Consider the following 22503-nt stretch of genomic DNA (forward strand, 5'->3'; position numbering starts at 1 on the left):
AAATCGAATATATGTTTGGTTTCAAACGTAGCAAATTGTTGGTACGTTTGGCTCCAAAATTAGCCACTCGTCGGTATATTCGGACTGGAACGTCAGTAAGTTTTGGAATGCTCAGTTTAGCCAGTTTTGATATGTCTGTTTTATAAACGTGCGAATTGTCCGGCATGTTTGGTTTCAATCGTAGGATTTCGCCGGTTTGTTTTGGTCGGTCCAAGCAAAAATCTGAGTTTTAACTCAAAATGCAGTGAACTGCTGTGATTGTAGTGCCATTGTAAGCTAAAAAAAAGATCCTGAAATTTTACTAAAATTCGCAAAACTTCTGTAATAGCTGTTTCTCTCTGTAAATTCACATTTTTTGTTCTACAGCCCGGCGAGAAAAAAGGGCACCAACAAAATAGAGATAAATGTGAACAAATGGTTATAAATCATTTAGAGGAACTTTTCCTGCAGATGCTACTACTGTTAGATCACGCTAAAAAGGATATACCAGAACTTTTTTCTTAAGAAAGACGTTGCCGGTCTTTAATTACATTTCAGAAAAACAGCGGTGTTTATCTAAGTTATGAAACCACGTTGAAAAACACGACCAAATTGAAACTTTCATACTTTATACTTTCATCTTTTATACTTTCAATAATATCATAAGGAAAAGATACTGAAGCTGTTTTACGTCTAATGATGACGATGCGAAATCGCTCTTATATTAAATTTTGAAAGTAAACGACGACACCTACAAAAACATCTTTTATCGTATTTGGACCAAAAAAAATAAAACGAAGGTATCGACATTATCTTATGTTTGAAAACATAATATCTCACAACTAGAGCAACAGAGACTACTATCAGTTTCAATTAGAAACAACATAGACCATTTTATTCACACTTGACCTTGAACAGGGTATGATTGATTTGTTTCTAAACTGCAATACATATTGTTATTGACGAAAACTTTTTCTCAACTTAACTCTTTTTGATTGTCTGCGCGTTGAGTGATTTTCTGCCCGAGCTCATTAAAGAAAATTAAAATTCAAGAAGAGAAAAAGAATCGTGCAAGTCTGTGCGTGGCACAGAATATTCCAAGAAAGCGGAACCAGAAATTATCGAACCCATTGCTGCATAAGTTGATTTGGAGAAAAAGGGGGAAACATTGATGGTCATTTTAAGAACTAGGTTATATATAGCTAAAAGTCTAATTCGAAAGTTTGGTAAACACTTTTTTTGTTTTAGGACTTTAGTGCAATTGTTTTCAACATAGTGCTTGTATGCTTTTTGATTCAGAATTTTTGAAACTAAAATTGTTCTCTCGCTTTACATTGGCTTGCGATATCATATTTTAGCATACTTTTCAACGACTCTTTTTGTTTTGAAGGAAAGTTTCAAACGATTTTGTTAAAGTAATGGCTCTACGATATTATTTTCAGATTTTCTTCAATTTGTCTGATTATTTTGGCATAATAATGTCGTTGAACTATATTTATTTACCTTTTTCAGTAATCTTGATGACCTGTAGTCACATTCCAATATATAATTATTTTCAGTTTCTCATGCTTGTCATAGTTTCAATGTTTTACTGCCATTTGTTGTTTTTTCTAGTATTTTTCCTCATTGTGTCTGCTTGTAATGAGAACAACTCAGTTTGTTGGAATTGTTTTATACTGCATCTATTTTTTAAATAAAACAACAATCAATTCTAGCCACAGCCATCCTCTCCGTATAATCCTTTTCTGATGACACTCAAATTCTTGAAGACTTTTTGGAAATTTGTTGCAGCATTTCTGCTTCGTTCGGAATGGTAGAAAAATCATCTTTTAATAGTTTGATTACAGTAACATGTCCAGTTGGCATTTTTCCAAAGACTGATGAAATAAAATGTGGGAAGGAATTATTTGTAAGTTATGTCTAAATTTATCAACATTTTTAGTGGAATCTTAATGTAATTATTGTTTGTTCTTGTTCATCCTTTTATTCTGATCCACCTATTGACACTTTGACCTTTAAAATTCACCCATTAACCAAGGTCTCACAATTTTGTCATACATTGAAATGATAGAAAAAACGCAAAAAATGGCAAATTCTGTGTAAAACGGACCCTTTAACATTAAATTCCAGCTCTTCTCGCAACTTCATGTGATTTAATACCGCTCTGAAAAGTCTTCGCTAATCTTTCAGGCCCAAACATAGATAAACCAATTAAAAAAAACAAAGTGATAACGAAAATTTAAATTTGGCTAACATTACTTTTAATTTTTCAAACAGATTTTCTTTACGAATGACTCAAAAACATGCATACACGCTTTGGAAAAAGTTTGGAAAGTTGCAAAATTCATTATATTATATATTATATTTTATATTACAATAAATTATGTATATTAGAATATAACCTTTCTCCATCTGTATGTCATGAGGAATTCCAGTGTGTTCGTAAACAGGAGGGTAGCCCTTCTGTGAGGAAGTCAAAGTGAATCTAAAACACTTTGAAAATAGTACATATCGAATGTACACAGACTAGACATGTAATATATATTGAATCCCTGGTCGTATACTTATACATAGACTGCAGTACATAATCAGCATTGGTTGAAATGGATGAAAATTAAGCACAGGGCTAACTTTTTCAAATAATTTATAGCTATGACTATAAAATACTCTATGGCACCACACAAGCTGCATGAAGCAAGATTTGTCTTCATTAAGCACGATTTGGGCAGTTGCCAGATTGAAATTAAAAATTTTTTGTCATCGTAAGAACTTGAAACTAGTGTCAAAAGATCTCACGAACAAAGTACTACATTAGCACTGATTACATTTTTTTGCGTTTTTCCTAATTGATCATCGACAAATTGCGGTCTCCCGCAGGTTTGAGGTCTCCCGCGCAAGAAATTGAAAAATTTGTAAAATAGGCGATGAAAGTTAGGAAATTATGAAAGATGAGTGCTGAAAATGTGTATTGAAATTGTGAAAATTATGTAAATAGAAATTTAAAATTGAAATTGCTTAAGGGAAGGCTCAAATCACGATGCAATAGTGCTGAAAATTTTTAAGAACTTATCTGAAATGTTCTCATTTTGATAGAATTGCAAAAAAACGGTGAAAAAATGTATCGCTACAAAACTTACATAATTGCCCGCTCATTGTGTTCCAGGTCGTGACCGAATGTTTAACTTGTAAGAACTTACAAGTTTCTTGCAAAGTATGGTTTACTTGTAAGTAACTTGCATACTTCGAAAATTGAACAAAATTACGAATTTATAATTAGCAACAAGGAAGCTCAGTAATGTGCGATCACACATATGGTTACGAGCCCGCTCATCCTCAATTTTGGCAAAATTCTCAACCAAATGCGGAAAAGACAGAAAATCCCCAAAAATTCAAGTATTTTTTTAAAAAAATTGGAGCATGAACAAAAAAATCCAAAACAAATAACTCAGTGGAGTATAAAATGACGCATTAGATTGACGAGGTCTGCCATTCCTAAGAAAGCGAGTCAAGACGAACAGCAAAACCAAACAACCACAACAAATAATAATTATATTCAAAACTTGTCCATATAATAACTATGTCCATTTAAAAAAAACGTAATAACAAAGTCAAAATGGCGTCATATAAAACTGAAAATAAACAAAATAACTTCTACTTCACTATAAAAGATATGGGACGGGTCCATAATAAGGCTCGTTAACATTTAGACAAAGACACAAAAACAATATAGTTAACAAATTCGCTTATACTAATTAAAAACGATTAAAATCAAAGTAATGAAACCTATTAGAAATCACCTGAAAACATCCCACTGGTTTATGGTTACCTATGCTTCAAAAAGACATCATTATGACCCGTAATTCGCCCCTCAGTTTATGGTCGACTGTGGTTTCTTTGAAACATAATGCGGCATGTGACCTCTCATTAATGAGACTAGGTAACGAGTAGACAAAAAAGACAAAATAAGTTAAAACTGAGTAATAGTTTTGTATTTTTAGAAAAAAAAACATTTTTCCAAAGATTTATTTTACTTCTTTGATAAAAACTCGTCTCGAGGACAATAAAGTCATAACGATTTCATTCAAAAACATTATATATTGTGACAACATCCCTTGACAACAATGATATCATATTTGACGTTTAATTAACGAATAGGTAACAAATAGACAATAAAAAGCAAAATTGCGAATTAAAAATTGTTTTTGTATTTTTGAAAACCATTGTTTTCAAAGTCATGAAAACCATCAGCTATCTATTCAAATTGGAAAATCAGCTCATTGATTATTCCATAAAATATCAATGAAACTTGTCCTGATACACGAAAATTCATAGACAAATTAACAAGAAAAAATAAAAACGACAGTAAAAGACAAAATCGAAATTTTCAACTAAATCAGCTTTGGTTGAAATGGATGAAAATTAAGCACAGGGCTAACTTTTTCAACTAATTTATAGCTATGACTATAAAATACTCTATTGCACCACACAAGCTGCATGAAGCAAGATTTGTCTTCATTAAGCACGATTTGGGCAGTTGCTAGATTGAAATTTAAAATTTTTTGTCATCGTAAGAACTTGAAACTAGTGTCAAAAGATCTCACGAACAAAGTACTACATTAGCACTGATTACATTTTTTTGCGTTTTTCCTAATTGATCATCGACAAATTGCGGTCTCCCGCAGGTTTGAGGTCTCCCACGCAAGAAATTGAAAAATTTGTAAAATAGGCGATGAAAGTTAGGAAATTATGAAAGATGAGTGCTGAAAATGTGTATTGAAATTGTGAAAATTATGTAAATTGAAATTTAAAATTGAAATTGCTTAAGAGAAGGCTCAAATCACGATGCAATAGTGCTGAAAATTTTTAAGAACTCATCTGAAATGTTCTCATTTTGATAGAATTGCAAAAAAAACGGTGAAAAAATGTATCGCTACAAAACTTACATAATTGCCCGCTCATTGTGTTCCAGGTCGTGACCGAATGTTTAACTTGTAAGAACTTACAAGTTTCTTGCAAAGTATGGTTTACTTGTAAGTAACTTGCATACTTCGAAAATTGAACAAAATTACGAATTTATAATTAGCAACAAGGAAGCTCAGTAATGTGCGATCACACATATGGTTACGAGCCCGCTCATCCTCAATTTTGGCAAAATTCTCAACCAAATGCGGAAAAGACAGAAAATCCCCAAAAATTCAAGTATTTTAAAAAAAAAATGGAGCATGAACAAAAAAATCCAAAACAAATAACTCAGTGGAGTATAAAATGACGCGTTAGATTGACGAGGTCTACCATTCCTGAGAAAGCGAGTCAAGACGAACAGCAAAACCAAACAACCACAACAAACATTAATTATATTCAAAACTTGTCCATATAATAACTATGTCCATTTAAAAGAAACGTAACAACAAAGTCAAAATGGCGTCATATAAAACTGAAAATAAGCAGAATAACTTCTACTTCACTATAAAAGATATGGGACGGGTCCATAATAAGGCTCGTTAACATTTAGACAAAGACACAAAAACAATATAGTTAACAAATTCATTTATACTATTTAAAAACGATTAAAATCAAAGTAATGAAACCCATTAGAAATCACCTGAAAACATCCCACTGGTTTATGGTTACCTATGCTTCGAAAAGACATCATTATGACCGGTAATTCGCCCCTCAGTTTATGGTCGACTGTGGTTTCTTTGAAACATAATGTGGCATGTGACCTCTCATTAATGAGACTAGGTAACAAGCAGACAAAAAAGACAAAATAAGTAAAACTAATTAATAGTTTTGTATTTTTAGAAAAAAAACATTTTTCCAAAGATTTATTTTACTTCTTTGATAAAAACTCGTCTCGAGGACAATAAAGTCATAACGATTTCATTCAAAAACATTATATATTGTGACAACATTCCTTGACAACAATGATATCATATTTGACCTTTAATTAACGAATAGGTAACAAATAGACAATAAAAAGCAAAATTGCGAATTAAAAATTGTTTTTGTATTTTTGAAAACCATTGTTTTCAAAGTCATGAAAACCATCAGCTATCTACTCAAATTGGAAAATCAGCTCATTGATTATTCCATAAAATATCAATGAAACCTGTCCTGATACACGAAAATTCATAGACAAATTAACAAGACAAAATAAAAACGACAGTAAAAGACAAAATCGAAATTTTCAACTAAATTCTTCAAGAAAGTGGTGTCGAAGCCGTTGAAACCATGATCTATATCTTTAAAGATTTTGATATGTTCAATTGTGTCTGGTTTTGAAAGCCTATTGTCTTTTTTGTGAATTCTCAAAATTGTGATAATGTGACAAAATGAGATAACATGAAAATTGGGCAAGTGCCTAAAAATCAAAACAAAATCGGGAAATCTAGTAGTATCAAAGCCAGAAAAGCATAACTTAGAACGTAAAACCTCAATAAACGTTAAATTTCAATTCAGTAAAAAGAAGAAGCAATTCTTTCCTTGCTGACACTAATCTGCAGGTTGACCAAATCAATAAAAAAAATTAGAGGCAATTTTCAGTAAGCCATTATTTATTTAGAAATCAAATATTTTTAATAGCCAAAACGACTGTAAGCTTTCGAGTAAAAAAAAACTAGATGCAATAATTTGGAGCTGCTAAAGAAGCCAACTGAACCTATCACCAGTGAGCTTTGATTTGAAATGTTTAGTTCTTTATTTAATATTAAAAAAGTCGAATTATTTTTTAAAAAAATCGACTGATTAAAATACGATTTCTATTTGGATTGTAACAGTCCAAGGTTGGCCAAAATCTAGCCCGGCTAATGCTGTTCATCCATTAGGAGCACCTATTTTTTCGAATGTTACAGATATAGATAATTTGTTAGTAAAATCAACAAAAAAACGGCAGAATTTTAGCCTTCTCAATAAAAACATCTACATGGTTGTGTACTTCCGTCAGATTTAATAAAGTGGACTATAGAAGCTTTATTCGAGCAATTTTTGATGAAAAATTTTGAAACATTTAGCGAAAATTTTTTGCCAAGAAAATAAAATCAAAACAGTCAACAATACTTTTTGTCTTTTAAAACAAAATCAGCAACACTATTCTTAAAAAATCTAACAAATTTTTTTGCAAAATGACGAAAATTTTAGCAAACATTCCGAACCGGAAAATGTGAATAATAATAACCCAAAATGGTCTAATATTTACAAAAATTAGAACAAAATTCTAAAACGAAATTCGGAAAAAAATTAATTCCATATTTTAGGTTCCTGAATAATTCTGTAATTGTGTTAAGTTATCATAAGATGTTTAAACTAAAAATAAGGTTTACTAACTGGATTCCTGTTTCTTCACTCCCCACCCACTGTGGCTGTGCCCAGAACTCACTCCCCACCCTGTACCCCTTCCCATAGTCTATGAATGCCAGATTCCTGTCTATCTGCTGGAGCACTTCCTTCTTTTCCCTGTACATGTCTCCTATGTTCATCAGAAGGTCTTCGTGAGGTCGGTCTACTCTATCTGTAATGACAAGTCTGTTTGTTCATTTGTTGGTAAAATATTAATTCTATTTGTTTCGTTACCAAGATAGTTTGCCAATATTTAATAAAAGAATTTCCAACAAAATTAAGAGTAAAAAATTTCTCCTATTAGTTTACGCAAAAAACTGCGCTTTCTATCCAAAATGTTTGCTGGATACTATGCATGTATGCATACAATATCACTACTTTGTCATACAACGATCATATGATTGGAAGGAACCAATCAACTGTCTATGTACAGAATTACGTTTATTTTTAGTTCTGTTAGAGGATTTTACATGGAAAAACGTCAGTTTTCGTTTGCGTTGTGACCCCTGAATTACTGCAAAATAGCAGCGTCTTTCCCCTTATAGCCAGCACTAGCGAAAAATAGCCCTCCTCATGACGGTGTTTTTACGGTAATGGGGGGGTGCTATACGTTATATATGATCCTAAGCTGTAGGGGGCTATTATGGGAAGGACCCGAACTACCAACCCTAAAACTGCCGAGACCAATTAATTCAATAATTCCACTACGTACTTCCCAAGAAGCTCCTGTACTCATTCCGCTCTTGCATCCAGTCGTGCCAGTGGTTGATAGCAGCAGCATCTTGACTCTAAACAAACAATTTAACAAACAATAATTTAAAATAACCCCATTGCTACGAGTTAGCACAACGTGATGAGAAGAAATGAACCCTCGTTATCTCAAGAATTGAACAAAAGCAAAGAAACATTTAAAAAGAGGCCCACTTAACACCATTTAACAAACAAGGAGGTTCGCTAAGAACTAAACTTAAAAACGCCATGCCTCGTTATAACAAGATGTGCTATTGAACAGACTACGAGAAAAAACAACAACAACAAAAAAGGCAAAAACAAAAACTTCGTGACACGTCAAAAACTCAATATCCTAATTTATAAGCACCTAGTAACAACGTCAAATTCCAATCAGAAAAAAACCCCAGCTGCTTAAATTTACTTTTTTAAAACTACACATCAGATGGGATTTTTTTAAAACCAAATTAGGTAAAAAGTCGACAAACCAAATAATTTCAAAAGTCTTAAAAATAATTAGCTTTTAACCAAATATTTCTTGATCAGTTTACTAACAAGTCATAATGAAAACACTAGGAAATGTATCTGGTTAAACTAAGCCACAGAAACGGACTAAAGATGCAGAAACTCAAAAAAATGCGAGCAAAAAATTAAAAATATTGCGAAAACACAAGTTAGTGAAGCCATTGAAAATATCATCTACTTTCTGAATACTATGTATTTTTACTTCAATTTCCATTTAAATTAATTTAGTTAAAGTTATACTGATTGAATAAATAAATTCTGTAGGGCCAAATTTGGGATCTATTATTACGCGATTGTGCTAAAGGAAGAGAAAAAGAAACAAAAATATACCCCTCACATAACTTTTAAGGAAAACTAATATTGTCCGACAATCAGTTTCGTCATAATATCAGTAGGTATGTTAATTTTCAAAAAAACATGGAATTTGAATGCAAACTCTCAATGATGAGAATAATTTAAAAATAGAAGAAAAGAACAACGAAAGCTGAAAAATTGAAGAATCCTTAAAAACATAAAAAAAGTATAATATCGAAAATTTTAAGACTTTTCTCAAAATACTGACTGCTTCGAGTTACATCATTCCTTCAATAATCAATTACAAGCTTGTGGACCAGTGAACATTTTGCGGCTACCTAAAGAACAGAAAAAAGCAAAAACAGCAAATTCAAAAAAAATGAGCGAGAAAAGTGCCGCAGTCATTGAAAAATGAACTTTTCAGTAAAAACGTTTCCACATTCAGTTAAATATTTAGCAGAAATGTGATCTGTCGGTTTAACATTTTGTCTCCAAAAAATCAACAAGTATGAACAAATACATTAAAAATACGAAACATTTGAGAGAACCCGTAGTATCAACTCCATTAAATTCAATAGCTTTGAGGGGAGGATAATGAATACGCCAAGCAACGCCTCGATGAGACAACACGGATGTTTATCGTTCACATGTTGTCAATGAGACTTTACAATAGGTCCTTGACCATGAAAAAAAAACCAAAACCCAAAAATTAAGTAGGATAGTGCGAGAAGAAGGTGTCGATGCCATTTAAACCATACGTTTTTCTCTGAAAACTTTATGAATGATCATTTGATTGTCATCTTTACACCAATGTATTTCTCAATAGTATTATATTTTGTTGAGATTCCAAAAGGAACCAAAAAATACAAAAAAGTTATCCAAAAATTTTAAAAAAATGTATGAAAACTGATGCATCGAAGTCATAACACCATTAGTTAGAAGACAAAACCGCTAACTAGATTAATTTTGGTCGAAGTAGAGAAAAAGCCGCCGGTTTTAACTGACACTGTTTTACAGGTCACAAAGATGAGCTTAAAATTGGTGAATTTTCAATAAAAAAAATTCGAAAAAAACGAAAGTCTTAACTGCCATTATTTTCAATAGCTTTCAACGGCAGGAAAAGAAGACGCTCAATTGCAGCATTTGCAATTATTGGAAATTTAAAATTATTGTCAAGATAGGTAATCACGAGGACATCACCATAAGTCTCATGACTACAGAAAAAACAACAAATACAGGCAAAAACCAAAAACTCAGTAGAAAAGTGCGAGAAGAAAGTGTCGACACCATTTAAAGCATATGCTTTTCCTTGAAAACTTTATACATGATCACCTGTAAACATTCTCCAAGCCAATGGGAGGCGTCAATATCATGATAATGTTATAAGATTTCAAGAAGAACCAACAATAGGAATATATCCAAAAAAAAATTTTTAAGTTTTTTTGAAAATTTGTGGCATTGAAGCCATATAACAAATTTTCAGAAGATTAAACCGCTAACCAGAAAAATTTTGATTGCGATAGAAAGAAGGGGAACCTGTTATTGCTAAAACTGACTTACATTTTACAAAAATAAATTATTATCGGTTAATGTCCTCGAAAGTTCTCGAAAACCCTTAAAACTTATTTTAAAGTCTTAACAGCCATTAGCTATCAACTGAAAGTTCTAGATAGGTTCACTTAATGCGCATAACAAAACCTATTGCATTGTTAGGCAACAGGATTTTGCCATACGACTCAAAAATTTAGTAAAAATTCAAAAAGGAAATCAAAATTACTTTTAAAATTACGAAAACTCAGAGTCGAAGCCAAAGAAGAAACACGAGCGATTCCGTGAAGAACTTGTTTGTTGTTCATTGGGCTCCATTTGACAGTAAATCAGGTTTTTCTTTAATGGAACCCAGATATGAAAAAAGACTAGTCTCTAGGTGAGACAAGAAAACCAAAATAAGAAAACTTTTCTAAAAAAAGCTCCCATATAGAATTCAAATTTTTTTGATAGTAAACTTCCCTAAGGGACCAGAACTAGTCTTTTTAGCACCTTTCGTCAATTAGGAACTCGAAAATCTTTCATTTTGTGGCGTGAAATGTATGTTTGAAATAATAGTTTTATAAAACATAACCGACTAAACGTCGGAAGAATTGTTCTCGAACGACTACTGGGAGCTCTATTCAATTGCAGCCTGATTTAGTCGGGGGGGGGGGGGGAGGAGGAGGGGAGGGGGAGCTTAAATTGGTTTAAAAAGTAATGGGCTTGAAATAACCACATCAGAAGGTAATATATACGACTGTTCAGATTCAAAGTGAAAAATTGCACCAGTTTCGGCGCACTTTTCAATTGACTTTTAGTATTAAATTTCTGCCTATTGAGTTTAGGTGCTTGAAATTGTGATTGAGAGAAAATTTTAGATCACGCATAACGCAAAAAGTCAAGCGCGTAAAAGTCACTCGAAAAGTCAAAACCGTCCAGCAAAAATTTTGCATAAAAAATGACACGTTTACAATAATTACTATGAACTTCGTGCAAGAGCAATTAAAAATATCTGAATTTGAAGAAACATTACACTAAAAAAGAACAAAATTATGCTAAAGATCCCACAAAACTTCACACAAAACTTCAATCCTCAATAACTCCTCGAAAAAAAAACAAAATTCAAAAAAATCTTTTTAGTTTCGAATTCTACGCTGGAGGAGCATTTTAATGATGTCACTAACATTTCTCTGCGATGAATATATCGATCGGCCAAAATTGTCTGAACAAAAAAAAACCCATATGACTAAATAGTCCCTCCCCCCAGGGTTCGGAACAAAAAAAATGAGAAGGAAAATTTTAGGTAGCCTGATATTAGTATTCCTGGTACTAAAGCTTAAAAACCAACTCGGAGACTGGCTACAAATAGCCAAAAACTCGAGGATATTGCAAAGTTTTGTTGAAATTGTGAGCATTTATTAAATTTTTCTCGCAGACTTAAAAATTTATGAGTGAACAATCCGAGCTTCAGATACAAAAACAATTTATGCTTTACATCATATTTAATTTTTACCTTTTACTTTATCACCTTCTTTGACAGGACGAACCAATGAATTCACGAATGTTAATTAACCGTACGTACTCCAAGTTTATATCAGTACCAGGCAAGTCTAAATGCAAGTGTTATTTTGATTTTCATCAGTGGGAAATTCTTATCACAAGTGTTACAAATCTGGAAAATCGTGGAAAATATTTGTGTAACACTTTCAAGTTGATTCCCAAACCAAAAACAACTTTCAGACAATATCGAGTCAACAAATTTTTGTAACGGCCCCGATGTCGGGATTAACTTTTAACCAAATCCCGAGGTGCCTGTAGATTACGCCACGGCTGTCAGAAACGATAAACCAGTACCCGGCGGTCAGAGGTCATATTATTGGGTTTTCAGCCGGTCTTAAGGTGTTTTGAGCCAAATAGCCCCAAAACAGCCATTATCAACATATATAAAGCAGTTTTGGTGGGCTGCCGAGTGAGCTTTGTCCTGTCCCGATCGACTCAAAACTTTGTTCAGATTTCTAAATTGTATGTTGGGTACCCTCTAAGGTCTTGACGGCTTCCCGACCAATTTTTCTGGATTTCCCGTCTATTTTTTGCGGTTTTCCGTCTAAGTTCTTACGATTTCAGGGCTCTTTCATGTTTACCGACCCTATTTTCCTATTTTGGACGTTTTTAGTCTTGCCAAAACTTGGACATTACTTGGATTCAGACCTGCCAAGTCTTGCTCTTGGACTTTCAGGCCGTGACTTGCATTTAGACATGCAGTTCTTGGCCAAGACTGACACAAGACTGACAAGTTTAAAATGCGTTATGATTATAGCTCCGAATCAGTTCTGATTTTAGACTTGTAATTAGACTTGTGCAGTTGATAAAATTGACTGGTGAAGTCCGGGCTCAAACAGCATATTCCAAAACAAATAGTTTGGAACCATTTTACATGGCTGGAATTAAGACTAACTGTTCGGTTATTGGCAGTGGACATGGCCTTGTTTGTCATTTTCATGTCTCTCTGACTGGCTGTCATCGCTTCTATCTTGTGACGTCCGGGAGGTCTCACCGCATTCTGACAAAAAGCAAACAATGTAAACAATCCAACTGATAAAATCAATCTGTGTTAGAGTACTTGAATCTAAATTTCTATCACTTAACAAATATCTTCATTGTTAGCTTGTTTCACAGCATTATGAGTGAACCAGGGAAAACGCAGAATACGTGTAGAAGCTATTAAATTTTTATGTCTGGAGAAAGTTGCGTTTCTTTTTCAGCTAAATTTTCAGCAAATAAAATTTGTTTCAGTTCAGTTGATGGTGAATGCTTCTGAAAATTTGTATTAATAGTTGCGACCCACGAATTTCCATAATATAGTTGTGCTTCCCACTATTTTCACAATAAGTAGGGGTTTTGAGAGGGTTTTAATCAGTGTTGCGATCAACATCCAGACAACTCTTTTTATTTAAACATTTCCTTAAATGGGGTAAAACAATCTAACTTCTTCCGCAGCTCTTCGTTCCTGTTCCCTGTAGAAGTCATTCTCCTCTCCCAATATAGAGTGGGTTAGGAAGTGTCCATCTAAACCATATTGGGGTCTGCCCGCTTTCTGCACCTGAGAGGGTTGTCTAACTGGGGCATCTGGATCGGCCACTTTGGCAACCAGAACCCTGTAAAAGTTAAACATGTTAATTATCGGGCGAATGGTTGTTACGCTTTGATGCGCATGACCCGGCCGCGATGACCATACCTCATGTAGTATCTTGGCACGATGCCAAATATAGCTTGGATCAAGTTAAACATGAAGTTCAAGCACAACTGACATCACAAATTATAAGAAACAATGAACAACTCTATCAATTTTAGGATATTTTCCGATTGTGCCCCCCCCCCGTACGTTATGCACCCCCCCCCCCCCCGTTACAGAGCACGTGGCATTTCATAGTAAATCATTATGTAAAAATATAACACGTGCGTCTGGGGGTTGCAAATATTATACATCCGCTAAGCTGAGTGGGGGCACAAACGGAAAAGATCCCATTTTTAATTTAGTTTCAATACTTTAACCTCATTATTATAATGATAGTTTTCGAGATGAGCTTTTGAAAAACCATAAAATTACGTTAATTACTTACGACTGTTTGTATCTCTCTGCTGCTGGTTTGAGTTTCCTCATTTTGACATTAACAGCCGGGGGCACAGGCTCCTTCTCCGGAATCACTATCTCTTTCCTCACCTGAAACAAACAAACAAAAATAAACAAACAAGGAGGAAAAAGAAGAAATAACTTTGGGCGAGGTTTGCCATATTTTGGTTTCAGATTCCACCATAATCTGTGTTGATCAAACGGTGCGACTCAAGACTTTGTGCGAATTTGATGCGTACGACCATAACCAGCCAGCGCTCTTACCTATAATATGGTAGGACCATTTAGTGGGCCACTAACTGAACAATAAGGTATCTTAATAAAAGTCATACCAGGAAAAAGTCATACGAGGATCGTAAGAGGAAATACGTTATGATTTGTAAGACATATATGATCCTTGTATGACTAATAAGAATTAGTGATCCGGGTGTTGACAGAAGAAAAATTGAATTCTCAATCTTTGAACGCTAAGAGCAAAATGCAGACTCTACAAAATTGAACCAAAGTTAAAAATGGGCAAAATCTCAAAATTTCAGGTTCTCTAACTCGAAAAATGACGCTTTACGACGTTGTGCACATTTTTTTCGAAGATTTGTTTAATTATTTTTTCATGTGTCCCTAGTCTTCTTTTTGACATACCGCAAATTTGACTTTTATCTTTTTTAGGATGGTGTTCTACTTGGAGCCGAATATTATCCTTCATATTATTAGGGTATATTCGTTCATGTAGTTAAAAATAAAAAAAACTTAGTCAATAACCCTTATCTATTGCAATTTAAAGAATACTGTCAATCCAGTGACTCTGTTGCCACAGAATCAACCAGTAAACATTCCACAATTTAAGCCTATAGGCACGTTGGGTTATTCCCATTATAGCCCCCCATTATGGTATAATTACCATGATCGGGGGCCTATAGGTTATCTGACCACTAAGCTGTGGGGGGGGGGGGGGGGGGGGTGGGCTATAAGGGGCAAGACCGAAAGTGCCTATGATGTTAAATTATGGAATCTTTATTGGTTGATTCTATGGCGACAGAGTCACTGTATTGACAGTATTCTTTAAACTGCAATGAATAAAGTTTATTGACTAAGTGATATTTAAAATTTCAATTACATGAACGAATATTCCCCAATAATATGCGGGATAATATTTGGCTCCAAATACAGCACAATCCTAAAAAAGAAAAAAATCAAATATGCCGACTGTCAAAAAGAAGACTAGGAACACATGAAAAAGAGTAAACAAATCTCACAAAAAAATATGCAAAACGTTGTAAAGCGCCATTTTTTGAGTTAAAGAACTTGAAATTTCGAGATTTTGCCCTTTGTTAAACATTTTGGCTTTTTGTTTAAGTTTTTAGAATCTGCAATTTGCCCGTAGCTTTCATAGATTGAGAATTCAATTTTTATCCTTCCAACGCCCGGGTCACTAAGTCTTAGTAGTCTTACAAGGATCATTTATGATGCCTTAAAATATCATAAAGTATTTCCTCTTACGAGCCTCCTATGACTTCATAGAAGTCATATATGATCCTGGCATGACTACCAGAAAAGCATCAATGTTTTGTCTTCAATTTTTTCTTTTTTTTAAATCTCAAACATGTAAATTCGAATAACCCCAAGGTTAAAGTTATATGTTGTAATATTATAAATCAAACATACTACATCTTTCTTTTGAATAACTAAACATAATAATTATAATAAAAAACTAGGGTTCAGTTTCTAGTTCTCGTGAATTATTTTATAAAAATAAACTTTTAAAGCCTTCAATTGTTTTGTCCCTTGGAACTCGTTCGTGTCTTTTTTGCATCTCTCCCTTTAATTCTTTTTTAAGTTTTTGCTTTGATTTTTACTTTCTTAGAGCTCTTGGAAGTTTATTCCATTTCCAAACAAAGTTTCTTATAATTGAATTTTGACTCCATTTGATTTACATTTTGTTGTGATAGAAAAATCATATGTACGATTATTAACTTTAATTTCAACGTCTCCGATTACTCTGAATTTTTTTTGGTCTTGTATGTTTGTTTGTTGGACAATATCGAAAAATCTATTTAATGAAGTTTTTGCTATTTGAAGTTCTGCGGGATGTATTTCATTTTCAAGAAGTAGTCTATGAGCACGGTCATATTTTGTTCGAAAAAAGCAAACTTTTATGCCCCTTCTAATTTGTTTGTTTATTCTGTCAATTGAGTAGGACGGCAAACTTTGAAAAAATATTGCACTAAATTCTAAATGCGATAAAACAAGTGATCTAAGGCTATTTATTCGAGCCTTTAAAGGTATTTGATTGCGTACCAAATAAATTGATCTGATAGCTAAAGCCATTTTACTGATCACATTATTAAATTGTTTTTGGTATGTCAACTCTTTGTCAAGAAAAACACCTAAGTATTTGCATTCATCTGTTGGTTTCAAGGAATGACTATTAAATTCAACACAATTGACAATTGGTAACTTTTCGTTTTTGAAAACCATTATTTCTGTTTTCTCTTCATTTAGAGTTAACTCATTTTGTTTCATATATTGTTCAGTTTACATCAATATTTTTTAAGCCTTTGCTTCTAAACACTGTTCATTTTTTTCATGATATAAAATTGCTATGTCATCTGCAAATTGTAATACATTCGAACTTTTCCCTATTTCCTCACCGAAGTCATTTACATAAAGTATGAAAACTAGTGGTCCTAGTACAGTACCTTGTGGAACACCATGATTTATAATTGTCCAGTCGGATTCAACTATTCCTTTTCTAACGCACTGTTTCCTGTTAAATAGAAACGAATTCAATAAGACTCTTGCGTTTTCTCCAAAACCATTGGTTTCAATTTTTTGATTAAAAATGTCCAAGGATATTGAGTTAAAGGCTTCCGCTAAATCCAAAAAGATTGTTAAGACTGTATCTTTTTCCTCAACATAATGATTTATTTTCTCTGTCAGTGCAATTTTTGTGTTAAGACACGACTTTTCTTTTTGGAAACCAAATTGATTTTTGTTAATTAGCTTATTCTTATCTAAATGTTCCGACATTTGCTCCAAGAGAAGTCTTTCAAAAATTTTTGCTAACGTTGGAGTGACCGAAATTGGTCGATAATTTTCAGGGTTATGCCTTTCTCCTTTTTTATAGATGGGAATGACATATCTTCTTTTAAAATTTCAGGCAATGTGTTTGCGTTTATACACTCATTAATAGCAAACTGTAAATGGGTTCCAATGGACAACTTACAATCTTTCAATGCCCAAGATGGTATATACCCTGGTCCAGCTGATTGTTGTGTTGCTAGTTTGTCAATAAATTTGTATAGTTGTCTTCTTGTTACCGGCCTGAAATTGATTTAATTTCCTTTAAAATTAAAAGACGGCAATTTAGGAGCAATTGTTTCCCCCTTGTAAAGTCCAGGACGGGCAAAACAATTCGTGAAACAGTTAGCAATGCTTTTTTCATCTGATATTACGTTATGGCCTTCTTTCAGCTTTTCAATTTTTTCATGTCTGTTTATTTGAGTTAATTTTGTTCTTGATAAATTTCCATTGTTCTTTTAAAATTGGGAGATTCTCGAAAAATTGTTTTGTATAATCGTCAGATGCTTTACGCAATTTTCTATTAACATTGTTTCTAAGTACTTTGTAACTGTTAAAGAGCTCTTTGTTAGGATCTTTTTTCCATTCATTGAATACACGATGCTTTTCATGAATGAGACAACGCAGTTCTTTTGATAGCCTTTTTTGTGCTCCTTTTTTGTTTTCACTTCTATGTTTTTCAAATGTGCTTGTTTATTTCATACATTTTGAAAAATTTCAATAAATTTATGAAAAATTTCATTGGCTCCAATGATTTTTTACATTAGTGGCCAGTCTTGCAAAGCAATATCACGGTTAAACTTACTTCTTGTGTATCTCGTTTTGTTTCGCATTAAATATTTTTTCTTTTGCTGCTTCCATTCTAATTCCAATGAAGATTGATATACAATAGTGAAATGATCATTTTTAAATATTGACTCTATTAGATCTGTTTCGAAGATTTGATTTTTAGAAACAAAAGCAGTGGTAGATTAAAGAAAATTTTTCTCCATTTATCCATATTGCTTTTTTTGTGTTTACATACTGAAGCCCGTTATCTGCAATGAAGTTATTTTGTAATTGTTTCCCAGCTTCTTTAAGTATATTTATGTTGTAATCTCCAAACAGGATTAGATTTTCAGTGCTAGAGTAAACATTTGAAATTTCTGATGTCATTTTATCAAGGAAGAATTTTTAACGATTTACGTTTGAACAATACGCCACATTTATGAGCAGTTTTTCTTTCAGAGGCTCAATTACTTCTATCCATAGTGATTCAAAAAAACTCCGGTTGATGGTGTTCAAGTCATTTCTTACTTTGATTGAAAACTTCTTGGGTATCCATATGCCTACACCTCCCCCTCTTTCCAGTTCAATCGATGATGATCTCGGCTGGTGAATAAATTGATGACTACTGCTCAAAAAAGAATCTGGAATAGTATTGTTCTCTTTAGTCCATGTTTCGGTAACAGCTAGGAAAGACAACTGGTCGATAGTTGTCAAAAACTTTGATAACTTTTCGTATTTATTATTTAGGCTTCTACAATTCATGTTCCAGAACTTGAGATTATCGTCTCTTCTGTTCTTTTCTTTGTAGTACTGCTCTGTTGTTTTCAATTTTTCTATTTGAGCTCGGCCAGGGTTTGTTTCAATATCTCAACTTTTTTGGCAGAATAATTGATGTGACGGATATTAAATACGTAATATTGATGAAACCGAACCCTACTGGAATTAAATTATTAAAATAAATCTGAAAAAAATTAAATTTTGGTTTTTTAGCATGATTTGAGTGACTTTTGAAAAAAGCAACTTCCCCCCCTTTACAAACAAAGCCTATTATTAAAATGACAAACAAAACTGATGTTTTCTTCAAAAGAAACATTCAACGTTTCTATTAAAGAACTAAGAAATAAGTCACCCCAATGTATCAGAACTCATTCGGACTATTGAAGTTATTCAATCCTCTTTTGATTGCCAAAAAATTTCAATTTTCCTGTTTAGGACGCATTTGTCTCAATGATATCGTTTCCCTCAAGACCATAATTGAGGACGTATAGCTTTGACCACTGAAATTCGCCTCTAATTTGGTCAGCAATGCTGTTGATTTCTTGGTTATAAGCATCAATTTCTTTGTTGTTCGTGTCCCCTCCGTATAGTTCATTTTTAACTTGTGGAATTTGGCATATAGCAACCTTATGGGGCTGGAATTTAGTTAAACACTTACTGACTAAGTCACCCATTTGCTCAGCTGCCCTTTTTCCATCAGTACCTTGGTCAATTGCACTGTGTCCCAAATGAAAAACAAGACTTTCAGGTTTCGTTCCAGCCGAATAAGAATCCATAATGTTATTAATATCATTTATGGTTGCAGTAGGGTATGAGTGTATTGCAGTTTCATTACTTATATCACCTTGTTTAACAAATTTATACGTGCTGTCTGGAATGACAAGATGTTTAGTAAATCGTGGTACAAACTTCGGAAAAAACTGTCTGTTGTTGGCATAAACTTGTTTAGTTTCTTTTTCTTTGTTGCCATCAATAATTTTTGTCAACATTTTCTCATTTTATCCTCTCAAAAAACATTTTTTTCTGACATTTCTTGGTCATATAGGGATTTGGTGTTGTCTAGAGCTGTTTGGAGTTCTCTATTTGCCTGCTTGTTTTTTTCTAAGTCTTTTTTTAGTTCTGTTATTTTATCCTGTCGCAAGTTACTAGTATCGAGTGATGATCTTTTGTCCTCTCTTAGTTTTAGAATTTCTCTAATGAGTTTATCTTTGTTCCATTTCGCTAGAACAACCGCTTCCATATTGTCACTGGATACACTGGGCTTGGTTATAATACACTAGTGACTCATTCTGGAAAAAAACTGTGAGAACAAACTTTGACCTAAAAAAGACCTGAAAGTGAAACAATTGTTAATTTGGAAAATATTGGATTGGTCTCACCAGATGAATAATACTAAAAGAAGTCCCAGTTAAGAGTGCCGAATAGTCAATTCCAATCAAGATAATGAATGTCTTCTGATTAGTGCAAAAAAAACAAATAAGTTGTCTTCAGGAAGAAAAAATTCAAAGAGGTATGTATTTGTGAAATTTCTATGCAGCTGACTTACAGCTGACTTCTGTCTTCGTTGTTTACACGGTTACTCATTTTTTTTGTAATAAGGAATCATTTATTGATTTCTCGTCATTATATTGTGAGACGCAATTTACCGTAACATTTAATTTAGTGATTACGAAGCTCGGTCAATATAGGCTTAAATCTATTTAAATGACACTAATTTCAGGTTGGATTGACAAATGTCCAAACACACATTATAATAAATTTGATTCTTTCTGTTATGGAATCTAACATGGGTCAAAAGACTTTATTGAGTTGAATTCTGGAAAAAAATGAAAATAAAAATAAACAACGTGTGCTAGTGTTTATAGCACTTATCTACGCAGCCATTCTTTACTAGCTTTAAGTCAAAACAAGAAAGACTTTTTAGTGCAAAGTGTCGACCATACATTCGACCGTACATTTATCGTGTAATTCCTCGACTGTTTCACATACTAAAAAAATATCTGAATTGCGGTATTGTAATTCTTCTGAGAAGATAGAACTCGTTCAGACAATATAAAAAGTGTATCTCGTTACTTTTAATGAGATTTTAAAAGTGTTCCATTTTTTCTTAGCTTTTATGTACAAATTATTTATGGGTTTTGAGATTTAGTGTACGGTGGCCAAACAGTTAAGTTGAAGACAGCCTAACAAATGCCTTTTTTATACAAACTAATTTGATAAAACTGAACGTTATCAACAGGCGGTAATAAAGAAAGCAAGCATAAGAGAAATAATTTCTTGTATTAACCTGTTCCAGTTTGTCCATGGTGACCTTGAGAGCAGCCAAATCAGCCGGGAGGTCTTCAGTTGACCCTCCTTCCCTCTCACCCATTGAATCACTCTTCTTCAACTTGCTCTTGTCTAAAACAATCGAATTTTTGTTAAAGAGTGTTGTTAGATTGTTGAAATATTTTGTTAATGTTGGTTTTTAAGTTTTTAGTGACGAAAAATTGGTATAATTTTAAGTACATGAACGGATGTGAACTGAACATCATTAAAAAATTTTTAAAAATCATTGAAAATCTTTCAAAATTTTGAGTTGCACTTAAAAGCAATAACCGCAATTCTCTTCCATTTGATTTACAGACAAAACGCCGCAACGAATATGCATTATCATAGATTATTTGCATTATTTGGATATAAATAACCATAATTATGCCAAATTCATATCTAAGACCAAACGAAAAATTAATTTGATAACCATGAAGCAAAATTTGAAATATCTTGCCCAGAACTCAAAGGTAAATCTTGATAAAATCTTGAGGATATCATTTCAGGATTTAAAAAAAAATTATGACAACACGAGAAAAATCTAACTAATTCTTTAGATAGATTTTATTATGCGTTTTTAGCTTGGCGTATCAGTCCTATAGTTTATTTGGATGCGCTTTCATTGGTTTATAATGTCATATGCAAATGATGGATGGCATGCAAATATCATCTTGGCCATTTCAGTTTTGTACATATCGTTATATTTTTTGCCACGCGTTTGGGCAAGATCTCGGAAATTATTTGTATCAATGTATAATTTTTTTTGAATCACTGGCATCCCAAGACGTACCTTCTTTACCTTGCTACTAATTTCGAGTTTCCCGATATTTGTTTCAACTGTATATGTTCTAATAAGTGTTAAATATATTGATATATTTTACATATATGTATAGTCATTTTATATCTATATATCAGAGTAAATTTTGAAAAGCTATTTGCACAAATTAAAATAACGAACTGCCACAAAATGTTCCGAAAGAAGTATTCGTTACGCTCGTTAGCGCTAAAAGTATGTTCAAAACTATTTCAGCGACCTTATTTCATTTTTTTGCTCTTTTTGGCATTTCGGGCAGAACAATATATTAGAAGTATAAAGCAGCACATGGAATCAGATATTTTCTGAAATATTTAACAAGATCTTATACAATTGCCTTGAAGTTACCTCGAAACTCATCCTGAGATGAAAAATTCAGTAGACCACCTTGTGAGACTTGACACTTGTCAATATCTTGTCAATTGTTCTTTTTCTTTGTTACCATAAAACGATTAAAGCAATTTAAATCTTGTTCTTTAAATGTATATAAATATGTATATACATTTATATGTATATATATATATAATATGTATATATATTTATATATATATATATAAATACATAAAAATACATATATATATATATATATATATATATATATATATAATTATATATAAATATATATAAATATATTTGCATATAAATTTACAAACAAACACACCACGCACATATATATGCAAGATTATCATTCGTGCATTCGTCGCACATTAACTTGCAAAATAAGTCCGCTCTT

General features: G+C 32.8%; 1 protein-coding gene across 8 annotated transcripts in view; it reads right to left on the reverse strand.

The window, feature by feature from the left end:
- Positions 1 to 22503, reverse strand: part of LOC142350732 (MYCBP-associated protein-like) — an 81941-nt gene that overhangs the window by 46868 nt on the left and 12570 nt on the right. For all 8 annotated transcript variants that reach the window (XM_075402678.1, XM_075402677.1, XM_075402676.1 and 5 more), the window contains exons 2-8: positions 20934 to 21046; positions 14013 to 14113; positions 13379 to 13547; positions 12848 to 12952; positions 8027 to 8102; positions 7303 to 7486; positions 2382 to 2464 (exon numbers count right to left, since the gene is read on the reverse strand). In XM_075402678.1, the coding sequence (XP_075258793.1) occupies positions 2382 to 2464; positions 7303 to 7486; positions 8027 to 8102; positions 12848 to 12952; positions 13379 to 13547; positions 14013 to 14113; positions 20934 to 21046 (831 nt within the window). The remainder of the gene's footprint in view (positions 1 to 2381; positions 2465 to 7302; positions 7487 to 8026; positions 8103 to 12847; positions 12953 to 13378; positions 13548 to 14012; positions 14114 to 20933; positions 21047 to 22503) is intronic.

This window comes from Convolutriloba macropyga, chromosome 12, assembly GCF_964194025.1.
Source record: "Convolutriloba macropyga chromosome 12, txConMacr16.3, whole genome shotgun sequence".
Lineage (NCBI taxonomy): Eukaryota > Metazoa > Xenacoelomorpha > Acoela > Convolutidae > Convolutriloba > Convolutriloba macropyga.